The sequence below is a fragment of the Nerophis lumbriciformis genome, linkage group LG04 (assembly GCF_033978685.3).
Source record: "Nerophis lumbriciformis linkage group LG04, RoL_Nlum_v2.1, whole genome shotgun sequence".
In the NCBI taxonomy this organism is placed as follows: domain Eukaryota; kingdom Metazoa; phylum Chordata; class Actinopteri; order Syngnathiformes; family Syngnathidae; genus Nerophis; species Nerophis lumbriciformis.
Genome location: NC_084551.2, coordinates 24681845 through 24705357, shown reverse-complemented (window position 1 = coordinate 24705357; position 23513 = coordinate 24681845). Strand labels below are relative to the sequence as shown.

Below are 23513 nucleotides of genomic sequence, written 5' to 3'. Positions count from 1 at the left end.
GAATTAGAATGCAAATTAAGTGTGAGGGTACTGTTATCACAGCAATTGTACCACAAGAAATACAGCAATAAAGTACAGTATAGCAAGTTTTGGGGTTTTTTCTGGTTTCTGCTTTTGCGCCCCGATTCAGTTTTGACCTTCAAAGTAAAATCCGCTACCACAATAATTTAAAAAGCCTCCATAAGAAACGTTGTCATTGACGAGGATGATGCATCGGTAAATATTTTGTTCTAAATATTTCTAAGAGATATCGCAGATTTCTGCAAACGTTTTCCAAAGTGACGCTATGTACATTTAACTTCCGGTGGTATGTGTATTACATATTAGCTTGATGCACCTCACCGTGTTGAGGGGGTGTTCAAACATTTAAATCCCTCGCACATGCGTAGTTGGCGAAGAGTGCTGCTGGGTGCGCCATTTTTGCTTACATGGGGAACGGAGTTGGGAAAGCCGTTTTTTAAAAACCACACCAGTTTCCGGGACATGAAGTACTCCGAGGATAACAAGTAAACCAGAGCGGTAGGAAAACAGTCGTTTGTCAAAAGTGTTAAATTTGCCTTTTTGCTTGTAAATTTTTTCCCGTTGAGCGGTTGTCGGTCAAACTCGAGCCCAATGGATCACAGGACTGCTTGGATCCAGCCGGAACAGAAAGGACCTGCCAGCTCTCTCTGGATGCACATTTGGAAAACGTCTCAGGGATTCGCCAATAGTTCCGCCATCGACAACCGCGCTCAGTACCCCCGTGGCCATGTAACGTCAAACGTCCCGACGGGATCTAACAGCGAGTACTGTAAAAGTGTAGCGCCGCCGCTTGGTGCCGCCGTCTTCGGGAAAGTGTCGAAGCGAGACGGCGGCGGTGGAGAGAGGGCGAGCGCCCGGAGGAAGGGTTCCTTGTCACCGTCCTCCTCCTCTCTGGACTCGGAGGCCGAGAGCTCATCTCCCTCCGGCTCCTCCCTCCAAATAGACAATTTGAACGTCGTCGAAGAAGCCAGCAGGTTTTTACACTGCGGCGAACGCGAGCTGAACGAGAACGTGAGGCAGCAACACCCCGCTGCGCCTCTCCACGCTGCTCCCCAACACTGTTGCAGCACGCAACCATCCGGCGGCCACACCCCCGCCAGGATGAAGAACCAGCACGGGATCAAGCAGCAGCATTATCAGTCATCGGGCCGCAGGAGGTATCTGAATCGTGCCAACACGTTCCACGGCCTCAACCCGCTGCTGGCCCGCGGGTGCAGTGGACACCACGCGGACTCCTCCTGCAGCCTGTGGAAGACAAGGCGCTATAGCCCAGGTGTCAATGGGTAGGTGCAGAGGTCACAAAAGACCTAATTTTCAAGTTCATTTGGGTTTTGTGCACTCCTTGTCTATGATATGAGGTAGACCTGCACCATAATTTAAACCAGTGTTTTTCAACCAATGTGCCGCGGCACACTAGTGTGCATTGAGATACAGTCTGGTGTGCTGTGGGAGCCAAGGCACATTTTTTGCGTTGGAAAAATCCGGAGGCACACCACCGGCAGAAATCATTAAAAAACTAAACTCGGTTGACAGTAAAAAGTCGTTGTCGCAATTGTTTGATATGACTTTAAACCATAACCAACCATACATCACTATAGCTTTTGTCTCAAAGTAGGTGTACTGTCACGACCTGTCACATCCCGCCATGACTTATTTTGAGTTTTTTGCAGTTTTTCTGTGTGTAGCGTTTTAGTTCTTGTCTTGCGCTCCTATTTTGGTGGCTTTTTCTATATTTTTGGTATTTTCCTTTAGCAGTTTCATGTCTTCCTTTTGAGCGATATTTCCCGCATCTACTTTGTTTTAGCAATCAAGGATATTTTAGTTGTTTTTATTCTTCTTTGTGGGGACATTGTTGATTGTCATGTCATGTTCGGATGTACATTGTGGACGCCGTCTTTGCTCCACGGTAAGTCTTTACTGTCGTCCAGCATTCTGTTTTTGTTTACTTTGTAGCCAGTTCAGTTTTAGTTTCGTTCTGCATAGCCTTCCCTAAGCTTCAATGCCTATTCTTAGGGGCACTCACCTTTTATGTTTATTTTTGGTTTAAGCAATAGACACCTTTTTACCTGCACACTGCCTCCCGCTGTTTCCGAAATCTACAGAGCAATTAGCAACTGGCTGCCACCTACTGATATGGAAGAGTATTACACGGTTACTCTGCCGAGCTCTAGACAGCATCGACATTCAACAACACATCATTTGCAGACTATAATTACTGGTTTGCAAAAAATATTTTTAACCCAAATAGGTGAAATTAGATAATCTCCCACGGCATACCAGACTGTATCTCAGTGGTTGTAAAACACAGATCTAATTTCACCTATTTGGGTTAAAAATATTTTTTGCAAACCAGTAATTATAGTCTGCAAATGATGTGTTGTTGTTGAGTGTCGGTGCTGTCTAGAGCTCGGCAGATTAACCATGTAATAATATTAGCTAATTGCTTTGTAGATGTCGGAAACAGCGGGAGGCAGCGTGCAGGTAAAAAGGTATCTAATGCTTAAACCAAAAATAAACAAAAGGTGAGTGCCCCTAAGAAAAGGCATTGAAGCTTAGAGAAGGCTATGCAGAACTAAACTAAAACTGAACTGGCTAATAAGTAGGGGTGTAACGGTACACACAAATTTCGGTTCGGTACGTACCTTGGTTTAGAGGTCAGGGTTCGGTTCATTTTTGGTACAGTAAGAAAACAACAAAATATAAATGTTTTGGTTATTTATTTACCAAATTTGTAAACAATGGCTTTGTCCTTTTAACATTGGGAACACTATAATAATTCTGCCCACGTTAATAAACATTAAACTGCCTCAAGTTGTTGCTCAGATTAAATAAAATGACAAAACTTTTCTTATACATATAAAAAGTGCAACATTAAACAGTTACAAGTCAACTCATCATGCTTAATTTATTACAGCATTTGGGAAGCCTGTAGTTGATTTTTATTATGTAAATGTTATATTTTTATCAACATGTGATAGTAGGGACCCTGCCATTCAAAACCAGGCTGCTGCATTACTAATGATTAATGTAACTATAGCTGAAAAAATGGTACAATAGCAATAGGAGAGACTATTCATTCCTGAACACCATGGAGTTCATGTAGGCTTTATGATGCAGTTACATTATTATATCAACTATCAGAGACAGAAACTCTTCATTTAACATAATGTCCTTTTTTGCTGCTGCAACACAGTTCAATCAACACAGAAAAAGGTCAAGTGAAATAACAGACAGACAGGGCTTTGCTGTCCGTAACACACACACGCACACACACACACCGCAAAATTAGCTAATGTTACGCTAAAAGCGAATTAGCCTTCACCCCAAGCCAGGACTGCGAGCGAGCTGAGCTACCTTTTATATTTCTAGAACGTCAACGGGCGCATAGTGATGTTACTAGTAGTTGACTAGGCGGTGTTTATTATAATTTGGGGCGAGTCCGCAGCCTGGTGCTTACCTGCTAAACGCTAAGCATTGACTACATGTGCTCTGAATACGCACTGCTGATTGGCTTTTACCACTCTGAATACGCACTGCTGATTGGCTGTTACCGCTCTGTTTGTAACCAATCAGATGGTTGTGTGGGTGGGACAATGCTGGGTGCTGTGTAGAGTACTGACAGAGACAGAGGCAGGTACACCTCCGAACCGAACCGAAAACGGTTCAATACAAATACACGTATCTGAGTTATTGTGCAGAAATATGGGGAAATAATTACAAAAGTACACTTCATTCATTAACGGTGTTACAAAAAAGATCAGTTAGAATAATACATAATGTTGGATATAGAGAACACACAAATCCTTTATTTATTGAATCAAAGATTCTGAAATTCTACGACATAGTGAATTTGCAAACAGCTAAAATTATACACAAAGCAAACTATAACCTGCTACCCAAGAATATACAACAATTCTTCTCAAAAAAAGAGGAGAAATATAATCTTAGAGAGAAATGTAATTTAAAACATTTGTATGCACGTACAACACTTAAGACCTTCAGTATATCAGTATGTGGAATTAAATTATGGAATGGATTAAGCAAAGCAATCAAACAATGTACTAATATGATCCACTTCAAGAAACTCTTCAAACTTAAAGTGTTTACAAAGTACAAAGAAGAAGAACCATGATAAACATTCTGAATTTATTTAACTCATCCATTCTTTCATTCTTTCACTCACAAAATAATCTTACTTATCTCAACATATGAAATGTAACTTACTTCACCAATTATTATTTATTTACTTATTTTATTGTGATTACTTATGGAGTATATTGTGAATAAATTGAGAACAGGAAGTGAACAAAAGTTTTAGCAACTGTCATGTAAAAGAAAAGGGGTAGGATTAAATAAGCTTTGCTTCTTCCTACTCCTTTTCGAACATGTTGAAAAGAGAAACTGGAGATTGTGATGTATCATGTTGTATACTTGCATGTTCGAAATAAACTCAAACTCAAACTCAAACTCAAACGTACCGTTACACCCCTACTAATAAGTATACAAAAACAGAAGACTGGACGACAGCAAAGACTTACAGTGGAGCAAAACGGCAACAATCAACAATGTCCCCACAAAGAAGGATTAAAAAAATCTGAAATATTCTTGATTGCTAAAACAGAGTAGATGCAGGAAATATCGCTCAAAGACAGACATGGAACTGCTACAGGAAAATACCAAAAAAAGAGAAAAAGCCACCAAAATAAGAGCTCAAGACAAGATCTAAAACACTACACACAGGAAAACTCAAAATAAGTCACGTTGGGATGTGACAGGTCGTGACAGTACACCTACTTTGAGACAAGAGCTATATTGATGCATGGTTGGTTATGGTTTGAAGTCATATCCAACAATTGCGACAACGACTTTTTACTGTAAACTGAGTTTCGTTTTTTAATGATTTCTGCTGGTGGTGTGCCTCCAAATTTTTCCAATGCAAAACATGTACAATGGCTTAAAATAAGTTGAAAAACACTGATCTAAACCTCTGTCTTAACGAATATGCTTACATTTTGATTTACAATGTCTCATGTATTCATATTAACATGTCGTTTATTTGTAGCTTCTAAATATGACGCATTGCCTTTCTACACACCTGTAAACTAATTGCATACCCCTATGGCTGCTTGGTGTCCTCAAAAATGTTTTTTTTAAGGGCAGGTATTATATATACACTCGGCCTGAGCAATATGGAGTAAAAATAAAATCTCAGATTCTTTTAACAAAAAATATGATTTACTATTTTCCCCCATACTTATTAAAGAAACAAATTAATACAAACGACAGAGGTGATTCAAAACAAACATTTCTTATATTGATCAAAAACTAATGGGATGACAATGTATACACTGAATCGTACTCGTAGCAACACTTTGAATTGTATGGTGTTATTTTTAGACAGGATTTTAATTGTACTTTTTATGGAATCATTTTCAAATAACTAAATTAAGACCTTCTTCTGGTAGGCAATACTTATGATAACAAAAATGTAGCATTGCACATTGCATGCAAATAAATACTGATGTCCAACATTGAAATGAATAATGTGCCAACTTAAAACTGCTGTTTTGAATAAAATACTTATGTAAATAAAAATGTAGTGTTGTACATTGTATACAAATGAATAATCTAGTAAAACATTTAGAGGACTATCGTTTTATTAAGTGGACAAAAACAGGCTTTTAATTGTATGTGCACCACATCTTGGCACCACTGTGCCTCTTTCTCATCATACATCGTACTTTGTGTTAATGATTCCACCACCATAAGCTGCTTTTTAGCGGGAGTTAATGTTCTTTTTCGCCTCGTAAAGAGTTGCATTTCCAGCACTCGGCTCTATGCTTTGGTTTTAGGTGCTGGAATTAGTTTGTTGTGCTGCTGCCTTTTTTTGAACAAACTTTGAAGCGTGCAGTCATTTGTTCCATGCCTGTTGCTGCAAAACCAAACTACTGACAACACTCTTTATTTGTATTTTTTATTTGTATTTGTGAAAAAAAACGTCTCACTCTGGTTTGTGCTAGCATTAGCCATGTTTTTTCCTCGGTGTATGAATCTTCGTTAAGGAAATGAGAGTGGAAGCTATGGAAATTCCTGCGAGCAAAAACTATGCCATAGCAAGAGGAGAAAAAAAAATATTTTTTTGTTTTTTAAATCGGCAAACGAAATTCGAAGTTATCAATAAAATCAATATATCGCCCAGGCCTAATGTACACATATATACTGTGGTACCTCAACTTAAAATGATTTGAAATAAGAGCTGTCTCCCTGCAAATTGTTATTCCTTAAGTTGCAACCAAAAATTTGAGTTACAAGCAAACTAACCACTAGTTGGGGTAGTAAATGTCACAGTGAACCCTGTAAAATACGTCCAAAACATTTGGTCTTACTCGCGAGCATTAGTTTATAGCTATCGATGGGCATAATCCTGTTTTCCAACTTTGAGAAGAAAAAATAAATTTAGTGTAAAAGGCAGTGCTGAGAACAAGTGGATGATATTCATTGAATTAAAGAAATCATCAAAATCATGACAGAGCATGTAGTCAACTTGGTGAAGCAATCCAAACGTATTGATGCTAGTCTGCACCATACCGAAGCAAAATGAGTCTAATGCCAGCTAAGAATAACAAAATATCCAAACGGCATACGTTTATCCATTAAAATATAGAAACACTGCTAATAGTGTGTTGGACAGAGAAGCACCTGGAAGGAGGTACCGTAGAAGTCCACTCTCTAAGCTAAATTCTGTACATTATGACATTGCTTCATAAAACTGCTGTAGTTCATTCGATTGTATTGTTTTCAAACAATATTATCTAAGTTAGTGTTTCTTTTTAAAAAGCATTCCCTATGTTAAAATTGTGCATTTTGGGGTTGGGGGTGGCAAGCACCAATTCAATTGTTTTCCATTCATTTCAATGGGAGATGTTGATTGGAGATACAAGTGTTAAAAGCTTCATCACAAGCTCATAAGTTGAGGCACAGCAGTATATTAGGGCTGTCAAATATCCATTAACTCATGCAACTAATCACAAAAAATGGTTGCATTAATCATGTAAAAACACAGATTAATCGTACAATTTATTCTGAGCACACATGCTCCCTTACCTTAACTGTGGATGGTTACTGAAAAGTGTAGGTTATTGTACGGTTAGTGTTCATATCAGTCATTGCAAAGATGAGTGGGGGGGGACTAACTGGTGTGCTCCTCTCTGCCAAATTTCACTTTAAATTACACGCCGACTGAACTTTAGATAAAATAGTGTACAAGTTTTTAGCAAATACATGATATGCATTCAAGTACCGTATTTTCCGCACTATTAAGGTGCACTGGATTATAAGGCGCACCTTCAATGAATGGCCTATTTTAAAACGTTGTTCATATATAAGGCGCACCGCATTATAAGGCGCATAGAATAGACGCTACAGTAGAGGCTGGGGTTACGTTATGCATCCATTAGATGGAGCTGCGCTAAAGGGAATGTCAACAAAACAAATAGTGATTGTACTGACACTTCTACTTGCTGCTCTCTGTTCAACAACCCACTGTTCGAGTTTGTCCTCCAACTGTAGCCATCTCGCTTTGTTCCCTCGGAAACTCTGTTTAGTCTTCTTTACTTGGCGCAGGTCATCATGTTGCTTCCTTCACTTCCGCACCATTGATTCGTTAATGTTAAATTCTCTCGCTGCTGCTCTATTCCCGTTTTCTACTGCGTGACTGATCGCGTTGAGTTTAAACTCTGCGTCGTAAGCGTGTCTCTTAATAGGAGCCATTTTTGGGTCTTTACATAAAGTCATAAAGTTTAGGTCTCGCAACTACGGTAAGCAGCCGCCGACTTCATTTTCCCTTGTAGAAGAAGAAGCGCTTCTTCTACGGTAAGCAGCCGCCGACTTCATTTAGGTTACATTTTCGCATATATATACATACATTCATTTAGGTTACATTTTCGCATATAAACATGCAAAATGAAGTCGGCGGCTGCTCACCGTAGTTGCAAGACCTGTTGTGGCTCAATATTGGTCCATATATAAGGCGTACTGTCAGCTTTTGAGAAAATTGGAGGTTTTTAGGTTTGCCTTATAGTGCAGAATATACGGTAACACATTTAAAATGGTTCTGTGTCAAAATACAGTATCTAGGTATTTTTCTAATTTAATTTATATTGTACAAGTAATTTACTGTGATTAATCTAAAAACACAAGTGTGATTAATCTCATATAGTTTGACATACACTAATATCTACACTGTACATATATGCAGCTCATTACTGTAATCATTCCGGTATACCTAATGAATGCAAGTGAATCCACAGGCTTGTCTGCTGTGGAATGCAATCACGGTTTTTTTTTTTCTTGTTTTTCTTTTTCTTTTTACAATTCCAAGTTATGGCTAATCAAATAATCACAGTAGTTTAAATGAACTGTATATAACACATGTTTCTGTGCTACCATGTAGTCTCCATGAAGAAATAGTGGACTTTTTTAACTTCATGTCACCGTGTCCCGAAGAGGAGGCCATGAGAAGAGATGTTGTGAAACGGATCGAGAGCGTCATCAAGGAACTGTGGCCCACAGCTCGGGTGAGCTACTGCAGTATTGTCACAAGTTTTGCCCTACCAAATGGTTATAGGATCATCTGCTTCCTTTTAGTTGTGCTGTTGTCAACCGGATGATTAGTCCTCTTGCACACCGGTTTGATTTTTTTATCCACTGGTTGTCTTCATTAGGGTCACAGTTGAGCTGGAGTCTATAACTGCTGTCGGCAGTCAATCGCAAGGCACAAATAGACAAACGACCATTCACATTCACACCTAGTATTTGCAATTTACAGTCTCCAATTAGCCCAACATGCTCAAAGTACCCACATGAAGCACTACCGAGATTAGATTCACAGTTTTCTAAGGTGGGCTTAGGTCGCAGCCGCAGCAAGCATGGCTTTTTAACAAAACTTTAAATATCCATAATTTATGCAAATATGCAATCATTTATTTGAATATCCAAATGTGTCTGTGTTTCAATAGTTGAGTTTTGGATAACAGGCTGGTGGATATCCCTTTTGTTTGTATACAGCTGGGGAATGTTTATGATTACTAGAGCTGCAGCTATCGAATATTTTTGTAATTGAGTATTCTATCGAATATCCTGATCGATTAATCGAGTAATTGATAAACCATATTTTTGCTTAATTAAGATTTAGTTATACATGTTAAGATGTGCCCTCAATTATTGCGTTTGTCCTAATTGTCTTTTCTTTCCTAAACGGCTCTTTTTGATTTTCGTTATTGAAGGCTAACACGTGCAGCTAAAATGCATCCGTGGTTGATTGTGCCAATTTGTGTGTGCTAATAAAAACAGGTGCGCTCACAACCCTATGTACTGTGTGATGTAACCGCATTAACAAAGTTCTTGTCTCTCGTGCGTTTTTGATGATTATTATATGGTGCTGTTTAAGTGGTGGTTTCCCTACGCAAATCCGCTGAGCTGTTTTCAACCTGCCAACAATACATGAACAATATAAAAAAATAAACCACTTAATAATGACAATACAGTTCATTGCATTCATTACATGAAAAGTAGTAATAATCAATGTTCATTTTGTCAACGTGTTTGAGATGAAAACACAAATATAAATACAATTAGTTCAAAATTAATATTCTTTGAGAAAGTTAAAATAAAAATATATATTCTTAGTATCAAAAATAAAACAAGAACAGTTTTCATTATATCAAACATAGAATGTGGATTAGGTAGTGCCTTTTGTACTGTATTTGAAATGTGCAACTTCATATTCAGAATCAATATGGCTGACAGGAACTTGGCACACAAGTGCTACCACTGTGAACAAGGACTAAGGATTCTTACATTCTACAGAGACTATAGTGAGTTAAAGCGCAAGCTATCCAAGTAGCATGTGGTTGCATGACTTGAATAACTTTGCTCGACTGCTTTCGCACGGTTATTAATGAAAGACTACATGAACACGACAGCTCGGATAGCGTTGATAGTTTTCAACACCTTTTGGTGGCATTTGATGACTTTGCGGGAGTGAGAGAACACATCCTGGTTATCATAATGAATAACATTTATTTTACTAACACAACTTTTGCGTTTACATTTGATAATAGATGATTTACCTCGCCTCTAGATGTCCCTCAATCGGATGCTTTCTCGACAGGTGCTGCAGCATCAAACTTGTGGTATGCGAGCTCCACTTTGCAATGTTTGCATACTACTGCGTTTTCTTTCGATTTTAGTGTGAAATGTTCCCACACCTTAGACAACTTTTGTCTCTTCTTAATTCCCTCGTTTTGCTATGGCTCTTGTCCACTGCTTTCTGCGGCGTCTGCCATTGTGAGTTATATCGGCGAACACGTTTTCCAAACTCAAGTGTATTTAAAAGACCGGTGTTGGGCAGTGCAGAGGGCGTATGATCTGTGACGTAAACACGCTTTGAAACACTTAAACAGTCCGTGCGAAACGTGAGCTTTGACTACTGTTTATTAAACGATGCCGTAAAAAACAACTAAACTAGGCCCCGAGGCATCGAAAATTCCTCGAATATATTTTTAAATCGAATTACTCGAGGAATTGTTTCAGCTCTAATGATTACCATTTACCGTATTTGAATTGTTGCTTCATTGCGTTGTCAATGCTGGGCTGTTGTATAAACTACTTGGCCACAATAGGTTGTATTCACCTGAAGTCACGTCTGGCTCATTAAATATGTGAGACTCGAAGTGCTGGGTCAGCGAGTGTCTATTCTCAGCGTTTGAGGCGGCTTTTTGCCTTTATCGAAGAAAAATGCGCCATGCTTGCGTTGTTTTAGGCTGTTGGAACAGTTCAAAACGCGAAAAGGATAAACGTTTCTTCAGACCTCCTCGGAAGGTAATCAAGAAAGGCAAACGAGTGCAAGATTTGCAAAAAAACGACAAAAGTGGCACGCACTCCATTCTGAGGGAGCAGATCGAGTCGAACGCACGAGTTTGCAGGGATCACTTTGTTAAAGGTTTGTTTGATATACTTTTACTGTTTAGTAATTCCCATTTAACTATTATCTTGATATTATTTGTATTTTATCTTGTTTTGGAGTTCTTAAAACGCATTTTTGCTACGACTCAGCGAGTCTAAACAAAAGAAAGCAACTGTGAGCAAAATCTAAAGACTTGAGGTTTTACCAAAGGCAGCAATCATAAATGAGAATTTCAGCACATACAGAACACTGAGGACTATAATTATAATTTGATAAAGACGGGGAAAAATACGCGCACTCCTATACGACGCGTGCAACAAACATGGCTGTAGACAAAGTTGAATCATGAAATGCAACCTTACCCGAGCAAAAACAATGCATGGTTTATCCGGGAACGTTTTCATATTCATTTCCTTGACGCAGTCACACACAAATAAGTTGTAGACTGCCATGCTTTTCCAAGTTTTTTTTAATCTGTTTTGATGTGTAGAATGATGTCTGGAGCACGAGATAGTTAACATGTCTGATAACATGGCCGACTGATAATCCTTGGGATCATTCAACAAATAGTTTTTTTTGATAATGTATAGAGATCTATTTCATTGCATAGTTTGATTTTTTTTTGCTCTTATCTGCTTTTAATGATAAGATTTAGGCCTCTTGTGTACTCCGATAGTTCCACTCTGTGCGTTGCAATGTAGCCATATTGGTTTGGTGGTCCACCATATCGTTTATTTATTTTCAAAAGGCACGTGACAGGATACAACCTACTGGCATAGTCTTCTGGTTTGGTTTCAGCCCTGTAGAAATTATTTTCATCTTTTTGGGGGGAATTGTAATTGCATATAACTTACAAACTACAGATAAGTATTCTAGTTCATTTGTTTTCATATTTAATGTTTTAAAAAAATATTTAGAAAACTAGCCTGGAAAGAGTCATATAAAAGACTATAAAGAGTCATACCAAAGACTGTAAAAATGAGACCCATTGCCTCCCTGCTTGGCACTCAGCATCAAGGGTTTGAATTGGGGGTTAAATCACCAAAATGATTCCCAAGCGCGGCCTCCGCTGCTGCTCACTGCTCCCCTCACCTCCCAGGGGGTGAACATGGGGATGGGTCAAATGCAAAGGATAATTTCACCACACCTAGTGTGTTTGTGACTATCAGTGGTACTTTTACTTTAACTTAACATTTTAAGCTAGTAGTCTTTAGCCTTTTTTAGAGAAATTTGTTTTTTTCCCTGCCTTTTTATATCCCATTGTTTTCATCTACATTATTTGAATACAAAACAATAATAAGCAGTTCCTAGCTATCCAATATATGTGCATCTTAATAGTGACCAGCCTAATCCCTCACTTTCAAGTTAGGATATTAACACAAGAATACCGTCTTTAAAATAAACTTGCAATAAAGTTAATATTTTTGCACTCTTTAAAATAAACTTGCAATAGAGTTAATATTTTTGCACTCTTGAGCATGGTTCATCAGACCAATTGGTAGGATGCAGCTCCTTTTTATAGTAAGTCAACTCACTGATGATATAAAAAATATATCATGTCTCTTTTGGTCTGCTATTTTCAGTGTGTGTGTTAGTTGTGGGTCTAACGTCTTGTTGCATTTATTTGTCTTTTCTCCCCTCAATTTTGCTTAGGTTTCATTTTGTACAAGTCTTAAGTGTTTGGTAAATGTGTCTTCCCTAGGTGGAGATATTTGGCAGCTTCAGTACAGGACTCTACCTTCCAACCAGGTAATGTTTGCTTTTGGCATTACTTGTCAGATTTTTGTTTTGGCTTGATATGATAAGCTGTTTGTGGATTATGGTGTGGTTTGCAAAATATGTTGAAGCTCTAGTCTTAATCATTGTAAAGTTTGCACCGTGTAGTTCAAATCAACAAATTCAGCCTTGATGTTGTCTTGATTTTGCACCATTTTTTTAAGAAGTTTAATTTTATCTTTTTGGTTTTGTCAGTGACATTGACCTTGTCGTGTTTGGCAAGTGGGACCATCCACCACTGCAGGAACTGGAGCAAGCACTCAAAAGACACAACGTGTCAGGCCCGTATCCCATTAAAGTCCTTGACAAAGCTACTGTGCGTCACCTGGTCCAGCATGGGATTTTGTTTGTTTGGGTAATTACGGTGAATAGAGGTGCATTGATTCCAGCTGTCTCTCCAGGTGCCCATCATCAAGCTGACTGACCATGAAACAAAGGTCAAAGTTGACATCAGCTTCAATGTGGAGACTGCTGTAAAAGCAGCACAGTTCATTAAGAGCTACCTTAAGGTAAAATCTTTTTACCGCTTCAATTTTGTCATGGTTGTTTACGTGCAATGTCTGCCTGTTTTGTAGAAATACACTGTTCTGCCACCACTGATCTTCGTTTTAAAGCAGTTCCTACTCCAGAGGGATCTGAATGAAGTCTTTACTGGAGGCATCAGTTCCTACAGTCTTATACTGATGGCCATCAGTTTCCTACAGGTCAGTAGTAATTTAATTGACTAATAATTTTTGTCTGAGTTATCAAGGACCTATTTTTCCCTGACTAAAATAGAAGATAACTAATCAAAACAAATGCACAGTGACAATGATAAAATCAACTGACCGTTTAAACAATGAATAAAATGTTGAAACAAAATCAATCATATTTAATTTGGTCAGGACAATTTTGGAGTACCGTATTTTTCGGAGTATAAGTCGCACCGGAGTATAAGTCGCACCTGCCGAAAATGCATAATAAAGAAGGAAAAAAACATGTATAAATCGCACTGGAGCCCGGCCAAACTATGAAAAAAAACTGCAACTTATAGTCCGAAAAATACGGTATATCCAACCATAGCTCTTTAACGGCATATGAGCTTTTAAGGTAAATTAAGGAAGTTGGATTTTTCACAACCAAAACAATACTATATCTATTTAACAAGTTTCACATTGTAATATGTGTACACTTGTGAGAAAGGGTAGAATACGACATTTCACTTCTGACTCCATCAACAGGCGAGTCATTGTGACTTCTACACAACTGTAAGTTGGCCTATGCTAATACTACCATATTAGTATTACTATATAAACTACTGGTATGATTTGCTAAATTTAAACACCTTTGCTGTGCTAATTAGGAGATTTAAAACTACACAATAGTTGATCTGGCAAAATATTGACGTTACAGAGGAGCTCAGATGACCGTGTACCACAACAATGCCAATACACTATATCTTCAACTCTTTTAAATGCCATAACTGATTGTACAGCAAATTAGAGGTGGGGAATATAATCGATTTTTCGATTCATTGCAATTATAAAATGGATTAGTAAACATCTATAATCGATTTATTTATTGTAAATAAAGTAATGCAGACAGTTCTAAAATTTGGCTGACTGCAGCGAGCCACCTCAGAGAGATCCGACCAGCTCTTTTATTTTAGGGCTCTTACGTTCTAGTTTTGCACACATTTTCATGCATTTAATAAATGTGGGAATTAATTTAACTGTTTCTTTTTACAAAGGCACTTTTTTTTTTAAAGTTGCAAGAGAGAAATGCTTATTTATTCAAACGAAAAGAAATGATAATATTTGAGGACTTTATTATGATGAAAACTTGAAAAAAGGTATTTTAAAGATATTTACTGACATTGACATTTGAACAAAAAAATTATTAACCACATCACTCCTGACTTTAAGCCCAAGCTGTTTCTGTGTTTAACACATGGTTTGCAGGTCACCTTAAATAAAGGTGCTTTCAAGGACACCTAAATATACTTTATATTTTGTACTTGAAAGTTTTCGTCGACTAAATTTTACTTTAATGTTGGCCAACTAAAATGTTGTGAAATGTATTCAACTAAAACTGAATCACTTTAAATGACTAAAGTTTGACTAAAACTAAAGATATTAATATGAAAAACGGACTACCTGCTGTCAAAATGAACACTGCTGCAGGTACACATTCATATCAGTGACATGTAGGGCTGGGCCGTTATTGAATAAGTTAATTGACCTACGATAAGTGAAAATTAAGTCGGTAAGTTTTCCAGTGTAGGTAAATCGCAATGTACATGCTTCAAGAGCATTCACGCTTTTCATCAGTTTCAGCAGCTGCACGGGCTTGCCATAGCGAAAAGAAGGGTGTGAGTTAGGACTGAGCGATTTTGAGGAAAAAACCTAAATGCGATTTTTCTCTCCAAAATTGCAATTTGATTTACGATGTTTATATTTTATACATAAAAATGCAAAAATAATGAGTGAAGGAAGACATGTTACTTTTAGACTGTCAAGCAACATATTTGTGTCTCAAGGTCCCACACATTAAAACATGCGATGATTGACTTAAAAAAATATTTGGCTTTATGCAGACAAACTCAGAGCTTCTGTCTATATCATGCTGAAGAAATAATCGATAAAAACTAAACGGTATTCATAACATAAAGTTATTTGTCATTACTGTAAAATTATTTACCACTGTACTGTATTTGGAAGGTAAATACCTTTTTTGCTATCCTAAATAAAACAAAAAGTAAAATGGACAAATGTATGTATGCGAAAATGTAACCTAAATAGATATTGACCATCAAAAGTGCTTTTTTTCCCGAATTTGGTCTAAAAAAATAACGGCAATGATATCGTTTATCGGCAATTTGTAGATCAATATATCGTCGAGCAAAATTTGTTATCAGCCCAGGCCTAGTGACAAGCAATAAGGTTTATGTCTGGTGAAGCACTGGCTCTTTTGGCATCACGTTTACACCCCATGTGTGCTTCACCTCATAACTTTTCACAGCAGTTTATTACCGATCAGCAAGATTGAAGTCACAAATTACATTAGACATTGATACAGGCTGTAGAAAGTCAAGGCATACAATACATCTTTCTGGATTGTATCTGCCACCATGCTAAGAAACAAGCACATGCCACACAATTCAGTTTGAGTGATAAGGTCCTGGGTTCAATCCTGCGCTCGGGATCTTTCTGTGTGGAGTTTGCATATTCTCCCCGTGACTGCGTGGGTTCCCTCCGGGTACTCCGGCTTCCTCCCACCTCCAAAGACATGCACCTGGGGATAGGTTGCTTGACAACACTAAATTGACCCTAGAGTGTGAATGTGAGTGTGAATGTTGTCTGTATCTGTGTTGGCCCTGTGATGAGGTGGCGACTTGTCCAGGGTGTACCCGCCTTCCGCCCGAATGCAGCTGAGATAGGCTCCAGCACCCTCCGCGACCCCGAATGGGACAAGCGGTAGAAAATGGATGGATGATTGGACATTCAGAGGTGATGCTCACCGCTGCCTCTCCTGGTTTCTGACCAATATTTGCTTGTGAAATGTGCACATTTAGCAAATGCTTCCTAAAATGTTAGATTTGAAATCCTGCACAAATACATTCATGACACATATCAGTAGACGCATATTAATTGTGTGTCCTTTTCATGACTGGTGCGCTGCCACCCCTAGACCGCACGTCACTGGTTCATACATAACATTTTTTTTCAAAGTGCAAAAAAGAAGCACACAATTCTGCCACCTAGTTAAACATTCATTTTTGTGTCAAAATATCAGTCCTGTGTTTAAAAAAAAAAAAAAAAAAAAAAAAAAAAGATTCAAAAACCATTTGTTGAACGCTCACCTCAGTTGCAAGGTACTCGCTGTTCCTATTGCCTAAACATCACACTGAGTTGCAGGACACAGAGATGATCTCAGGAGCACCAAAACAAGCTTGCTAGTTAGCGTAGTTAGGATTATCTAGCTAGCGGTTCCGTTCGTTCTTCGAGCCACAACGTTGACTGCTGTCTACTTTGCTGCTAATCATATTTGGATGGTTACAATCAGAAAACTCTTAGTTCTGAACCAGTTGTAGTTTTACAGCAGGGGTTCTCAAACGTTTTTCATCAAGTACCACCTCAGAAAACAGGTGGCCCTCCAAGTGCCACCATAATTACCAAAATTAAATTACAGTAGGCGTAAGTATTAAAACCAAGGCAGAGGTTTTATTTAACATGTATATTTAATGTTTGGCTACTGTAACATTACACACAGTTTGAACAGTAACAGTGTTGTAATATTTAATTGATTCGTTGGCGTACCACGATATGAAGCCCAGGTAACACGTTCAGGGAAAAGGTATATTTTTGACGCGACTGATTGATTGTAAACAGAGGTCAGAAACACCGGAAATATATTATCTGAGGGAACGTGGCTACAAGATACAGTTGCCAAATGGTAAATGTTGTCTAGTTCTTTGCATGAATGTTATATAATTTTACATTACATCTTCAATGATGATAATGTCAGTAACTTATCTACTAAAAAACAAAAAATAATGTGGTACATTACATAATGTAAGTATCAAAAAGACAGCCAAAAGAGGTTGGTAGATGAAAATAAATCTAAAGATAAAATTCAGTGTCGAAATTCATCCAATTGCATGAAATGTAGTCGTGATTTTCAAAACTTTCTTGTCGGGGTTTGTGTGGCAGCACTACATGCCAATAGAAATGTTCCTAATCTTTTTCTCAAAGGGTGCTCACAAACTGTATCTGGTAGTCACAGTTCTTGTATTTAAACTAAAAAAAACAGCTGCTCCCAAGAAAGCAACTTAACTGCTATTTTGCTTTGAGGTGGATGTTGGAAGCATGGTGACAGTATTTTGTCTATAAATGCCCATGGCTGACAACCAGTCCATGGCGTACCCTGCTTCTTGCTAGCTGTAATAAGCTCTAGCTCACTTATGAACCTGAACAGTAAAAGCGGTAGAAAATGAATGAGATGGAAGTTTGTCACAAATCTACAGTTGAGCTTTCCCTATTTTGTCCATCACAGTTGCACCCTCGCATTGACACGCGGCGTTCCAACATCAACTTGGGCATCCTGCTGATTGAGTTCTTCGAGCTGTACGGCCGCGATTTCAACTACATGAAGACGGGCATCCGAGTGAACAATGCGGCATACTTGTCGAAGGAGGAGATGCTCAATGCCATGGGGAATGGAAACCGGTCATCCATGCTCTGTATTGAAGACCCAATTCAGCCAGGTCAGAACTTGTTTAGGGCTACATTGTTGCCAGCTTCATCTTATGAACAGAACATTTATTGGAGGTGGTTATTGTGTACAGGTAACGATGTCGGCCGAAGTTCATATGGTGTCTTGCAAGTGAAACAGGTGTTTGACTTTGCTTACATGGTGCTCAGTCATGGTGTCTCCCCTCTTGCTCGGGCATACCCCAACAAAGAGTATGAAAGGTTGGGCATCCATTTTCACTAGAATATTTATTTTATGGCCAACAACCCAGTGTTTTTGTTGCTTGGTTTGTGCGAAAGATGAACAATACCCACTCTCTTGCAGTACTTTGGGACGAATTATCAAGGTTTGCCCAGAAGTGCTGGCCTACAGAGACTGGACCGTAAAGAAGTGGGGAGCTAAGCAGTATGTCAACCGGGAGAATCCTGGTGTGTAGTTGATTTAGAGCCTGCAATACTGTCTATTAAAATGTCAAACCTTTCAGTCAAGTTTATGTGGTCTTGGTAACCCCTGATGATTTATTTTCATAATACACTTACAGCACGAGAGTTATTCTGCCAGATAATTTTGAGTATTGCCTGAGCAGTTTTCTGTTGGCTTTCAGATGTAAAGACCTGTGAGCAGGACTTTGCCAGGCTGATGCTGGTTTCTGTGGAGGATCAGCGAGACACGGCCTCCCCCCTCAGCACAGACTCCCTCTCACCATCTCCAGTCTTCCTCAACAGCCCGAAGCACCATTCGTCATCATCCCCATGCTCGAACTCGTCTTCCTCCTCTGGAAGTGACATTGTAAGACCAACTGATGGGTTTTGTCTTACGTGTGAATCATTATTTTTCAGAGTTCAACTTACTGAAAGCCTTGTTCAGTTTTGTTGCTAATGATCCTTATTTCCTCCTCCTAACTTAAATTGGCATTTGTATTTTTTTCCCCAGGAGTCTGACCTTCCTCTAAGCACCAATGATGCAATCCATCTCCACTCTCTCAACCTGGCATCAGTCCACTCCCTAATGCAGATGGCAACACAGCCAACAGGCTTCATGCATACCACACCTCAGGTTGGGGTTTTATTTACACATCTTAAACTCTTTGTAACCTAGTACTATTAAAATAATAATGAGGAAAGAGAGGTGGGGACAAATCAAATGCAGAGAATAATTTCGCCACACGTAGGGTGTGTGTGACAGTCATTGGTACTTTAACTTTTTTCTTTATCGATGCTTAAAAGATACACAAACTTACAGCTAGGTGGCAGCAATGCTCCTCCAATCAACAGGCTGACTATTCAACCTAGTAGAAGTGTACAGAGAAGTTTCTGACAGGGAAAAAAAGGAAAAACGGAGTAGGCAAGGAAAGAAAGATTTGGGTTTACCATGAATAAGGTAAGAAATAGGGAATGAGCACACTAGTGTGTGTGCTGCCTAAAACTCTGGCAGCGGAAACCATGCAACCAAACAACTCAAAGTGTTGAATGTGTTTTGAAGTCCATAAAAATGCACATTCCAGACAATCGTGTACATTTTGTTGAGCTTGTTTGATAATTACATGATTATATGCAGAATGCTGTTAGCAATAACTAGTGCCAGTGGTTTGTACAAATTAATACATATTAATGGTACCTCAAATTACGAGTATTTTGAGATTTTAGTGGTATTTTTGTTAAGCTTTAAGTTGCGAGCATAATTTGAGTCACAAGTGTTCTTGCCGCTGGCAGCCATTGTCCACAGCACACACCAGAAATCGACACAATCCTGCCCTGTAGCCACCGGAACTGAGAACATTGGAGAGAACAAATCATTATAATAATGTTCTATAGTGAAGCAGCTTGACTGTAGCGCTGTCAATCTACACCTTTCCGAAACATATGTTTAACTTTAGCTTCAAAGCAAAGTCCACACAGCAGACATTTGTCCAATAGAATATAATAAAAGAGACACCACATTTGTCCTATCCCCAAGAAAATGGTGTACAGTAATATTACATTATTTCATAAAAGTATTGTACTGGTTTGTAGTATTTTCTATTGTATTGATTTTCAAACAAAATATTTCCCATTAAAAAGTGTTTCTATTTTTAAAAAGCATGTTGGATCACCAATTAAATTGATTTAAACCATTTTCAAAGGGTTAGGCTGATTTGAAATACAAGCTTAGTCAGGTACTACTGTATCAGGTTGTCCAGAGCAATTCAGTTCCAGGGCATGACAGAATTTCTTTTTTTTTTTTTAACCAGTCGTGTAACATGGGTCGCCGTGGCTCAGATGATAGAACACCCGTGCCATCAACATAAGGGTTCTAGGTTCGATTCCAGCTTCTGCCATTGTAGTCACAGCCATTGTGTTCTTTGGCAAGACAGTTCACCCACCTTTCTCCCAGTTCCATTCACACTGTTGTATGAATGTTTGGTGGTGGTCAGAGGGGCAGCCACGCTTCTGTCGGTCTACCCAGCCAGGGCAGCTGTGGCTACAAATGTAGCTTAACATCAATGAGTGAATGTATGGGGAATGAACGATGGGTTCTCAGTTCTCTGTGAAGCGCTTTGACTGTCTAGAAAAGCGCTATACAAATCAAATCCATTATTATTGTTGTCCCCCTTGATTTGCAACAAGGGAAAACAGTTTAGGTTACATTTTATGCCTTTCTTTTCAGTTTTAGGTGTCCCTTCCTGAAACCCTAACCATACCATCTGTCTGATTGCCAGTTCTACCATGAGAATCTACCATCTATCAATATGGTGCACCGCAACATGACACAAGCAGTGGCCTCCCAGCACTCCAACCCCACAAGCCCCCTACCCAGTCCCCTACACCGACTCTACCACCCCCAGATGGGAGGGCAGTACCAGCACATGTACACTGTGAGACTTGACTCCCAAGACCCTTTTGAGCCTCACAAATTTGGCTTTAAGCACAACCAAGGCAGTGGCCCACGTGGTCAAAGTCCCTCCCAAGGTAGCTTCAGTCCCCAGCGGCGGTTTGTTCCTCAAGGCCACAACGCAGCCCCTGGCCTGAGGAACCAGCAGCAATATAACCGCAACACCTGGCGACGCAGAAAGAAGGACAATCTCCCAGCTCTGAATCAGGGCAGATGAAGGACTGAACCACTGAATATGTTCTACTGCTGTTTCAAGACCTTTCTGTGGCTGTCAGTTTGTCTTGGAACAAACCTTCACCCGGTAAGACAATTCAGATGGTCTCTAATTGTTTAAAGTGCTCAATCTGTGCTTCTCTACTGCAAGCACAAGACAATGTTACAAACGTCTTCTTCTACGTGGTTTTGGCCCTCAAACTCTCACACTTCTGAAGCACACCAGCACTATTTGAGGAATTGCCAACCCAGACGGGGTCTTTACCAGTGTGACTAGCATGAAACTACTCAGAAAGCAAAGTCATGTGCCATAGTACTGAATGAGCCCCGAATGCTTAGCCCTTCTACACTCCAATTGGGCCTTTGTTTGGATCTGCTTTTTTCCTGACTGTTGTTACACTGAATGCATCATTCCTTTCGCTGCGTTCTCACAGCTTGAACGCCGTTTTTTTTTTTTCTCGACTGAAGCGACGCACTACCTTCTAGCTATGCAGCACAATGCTGACTTGATGTGTTCAGTGTGATGGCACAAAAGCAGACCTTGTCTCAAGTGCTTAAACTGTGATGACTTGTTTGAATGTACTGAACGTTTATTTTTGTGTGTGGAACGTTTCTTTTGTTCGCTCGTATTTGTCACTGAGGGATTTTTTCTTTCATTCACATTGGCACTTTATTTTTGTTGCATTCATGTGCAATAATAAGTTGCTTTTATTTAATTTATTTCACATTTTACTTTTTTCTTTTTAGTATTTTGTCCTCCCACACCCACTTTTTTTTTCTTCCCTCCCGTGACCCATGCAATATAAGGATTTTTAAGGGCTTTGAAGGAAAGTTCCGCTTTGCAACTGAGGGGGTGCTATGCTATAGCTACATAAAAAATGTGCCAAAAATCTCCTGTTTACCATCACACTAGAATCACTTACCAACCGCTTGTCCAGATATTTATTGTCACCGCTAGTTCTCATTTTTAATCTGTCACATCTGTTTGAGTTTTGTTTTGTTGTTGTCATTCTGTGGAATGTTGACTTCAGCATCTTTTTTTGTCACTTCAAAACTATTTGGTGCTACTTCTACCAGCTAAGTGCTTATGTTCTGGCTTATGTCTGATTTAAGTCTGAAACAAAAGGGCCCCACTGCCTTCTTGAGTGACCAAATTCTGCCATGCATAGCCAAACATTTCAAATTTAGTTAATGTGAGCATTATGGCACCAGTCAGTTTACATGATACTTGGCCCGTCAGCCTTTTTTTCCTCTCTAAAAGTATGCCAGGCAACTCTACATCACTTAAAAGGAATCCATATGATGGTTAGGTTAAGGAAGTTGTTTGGTTTGAAATTGAGCCATGAACAAAACAACCATTTGCAATGCTGTTTCAGCATCAAGTTCATCCTAACTGATGGACTCAGACTTGATACTGAAAGGGCAGTTTTGTCTTAAGTGCAGCCTTTTGTTAAGATAATCAGCGAATGGTTACATGTTTATACACCAAACCAAATCCCCAGCTTGTATCTATGTAATTAAGGATGTGTAAATGACTGACTTATAGATATATTCTCTTTTTTAAGTCTTATGTTTTTCTATTTTTTTAATAAACATTTTAAATGCCTTTTTACTGTTGTATTCTGTGTTTGTTCTGCATGTTGATCTTCTTTGAGACTAGGAGAAAAGTCACATTTCAAAGGCAAAATGTTTTCACCTTAAATTATCAATGGAAATCCTTGCCAGTAAGCTTTAGATAATGTCATGCAGGTGTAAATTAATTTTTGCTTTTGGACAAGCGGTAGAAATGGATGGATGAAAAGTCAGATTTATAAAAAAAAAAATTGCTCCTTCAATTTGAAATTGTTACTGTGCTATGGCTTGAAAAAAAAAAGACTGTGCGTGTATGCAGAAGTTACATTTGTTACCTGTGTAAAAAAAAAGAAGACACTATTACAACAAATGTGGACATTTGCATATTAAACCACAATGTTCTGTGTGTAACTGAGGAAAGGAGGTTGCAAGCCCATGCCAATTAAATATGACTAACAGCACACAATATTAACACTCAAAAAAAAAAAAAGAATTATTTTTCCTCCTGTCATTCTTGTAGCCTACAGCAGGGAGCACTGCAAGATCATTATTTTAATATTCATGTCTGGAAGAGACTACTCCAATAAAATATCTCTTATCTCTACTCAATGATCAGAAAGCCTACAATATTTTCACATTTGTCTTTTTTTCATCTAGCATTCAACTCAGAGGCGTCATTAGGCCTTTAAAGGTTTCCTAACATTTCCTTAAACCCTCTTAAATTACTTTAGTTTTATCTTTAAGTTTTGAACTTTTTCTTTTTCTACAAAATTGTGCAGACAAAAATATAAAATAGCCAGGATGTGATATTTAATAACGGTATTATAATACATAATAGTCATAATTCCCTTGAAATTGGCTA

General features: G+C 38.7%; 1 protein-coding gene across 2 annotated transcripts; it reads left to right on the top strand.

Moving 5' to 3' along the window:
- The first annotated feature begins 365 nt into the window (after nucleotides 1-365).
- LOC133598281 (terminal nucleotidyltransferase 4A-like) lies at nucleotides 366-22685 on the top strand. 2 transcript variants are annotated; one of them, XM_061951067.1, is made up of 12 exons: nucleotides 366-1304; nucleotides 8474-8597; nucleotides 12690-12736; nucleotides 12959-13079; nucleotides 13165-13272; nucleotides 13339-13467; nucleotides 17798-18008; nucleotides 18090-18216; nucleotides 18320-18423; nucleotides 18600-18784; nucleotides 18929-19051; nucleotides 20642-20841. In XM_061951067.1, the coding sequence occupies exons 1-12, from the start codon at nucleotides 613-615 to the stop codon at nucleotides 20645-20647; spliced, it is 1977 nt and encodes a 658-aa protein (XP_061807051.1). In that variant the 5' UTR covers nucleotides 366-612; the 3' UTR covers nucleotides 20648-20841. The 2 variants fall into 2 exon arrangements, with proteins under 2 accessions (XP_061807051.1, XP_061807050.1); XM_061951066.1 differs by having other exon boundaries at nucleotides 367-1304; nucleotides 20694-22685.
- Nucleotides 22686-23513: the final 828 nt, after the last annotated feature.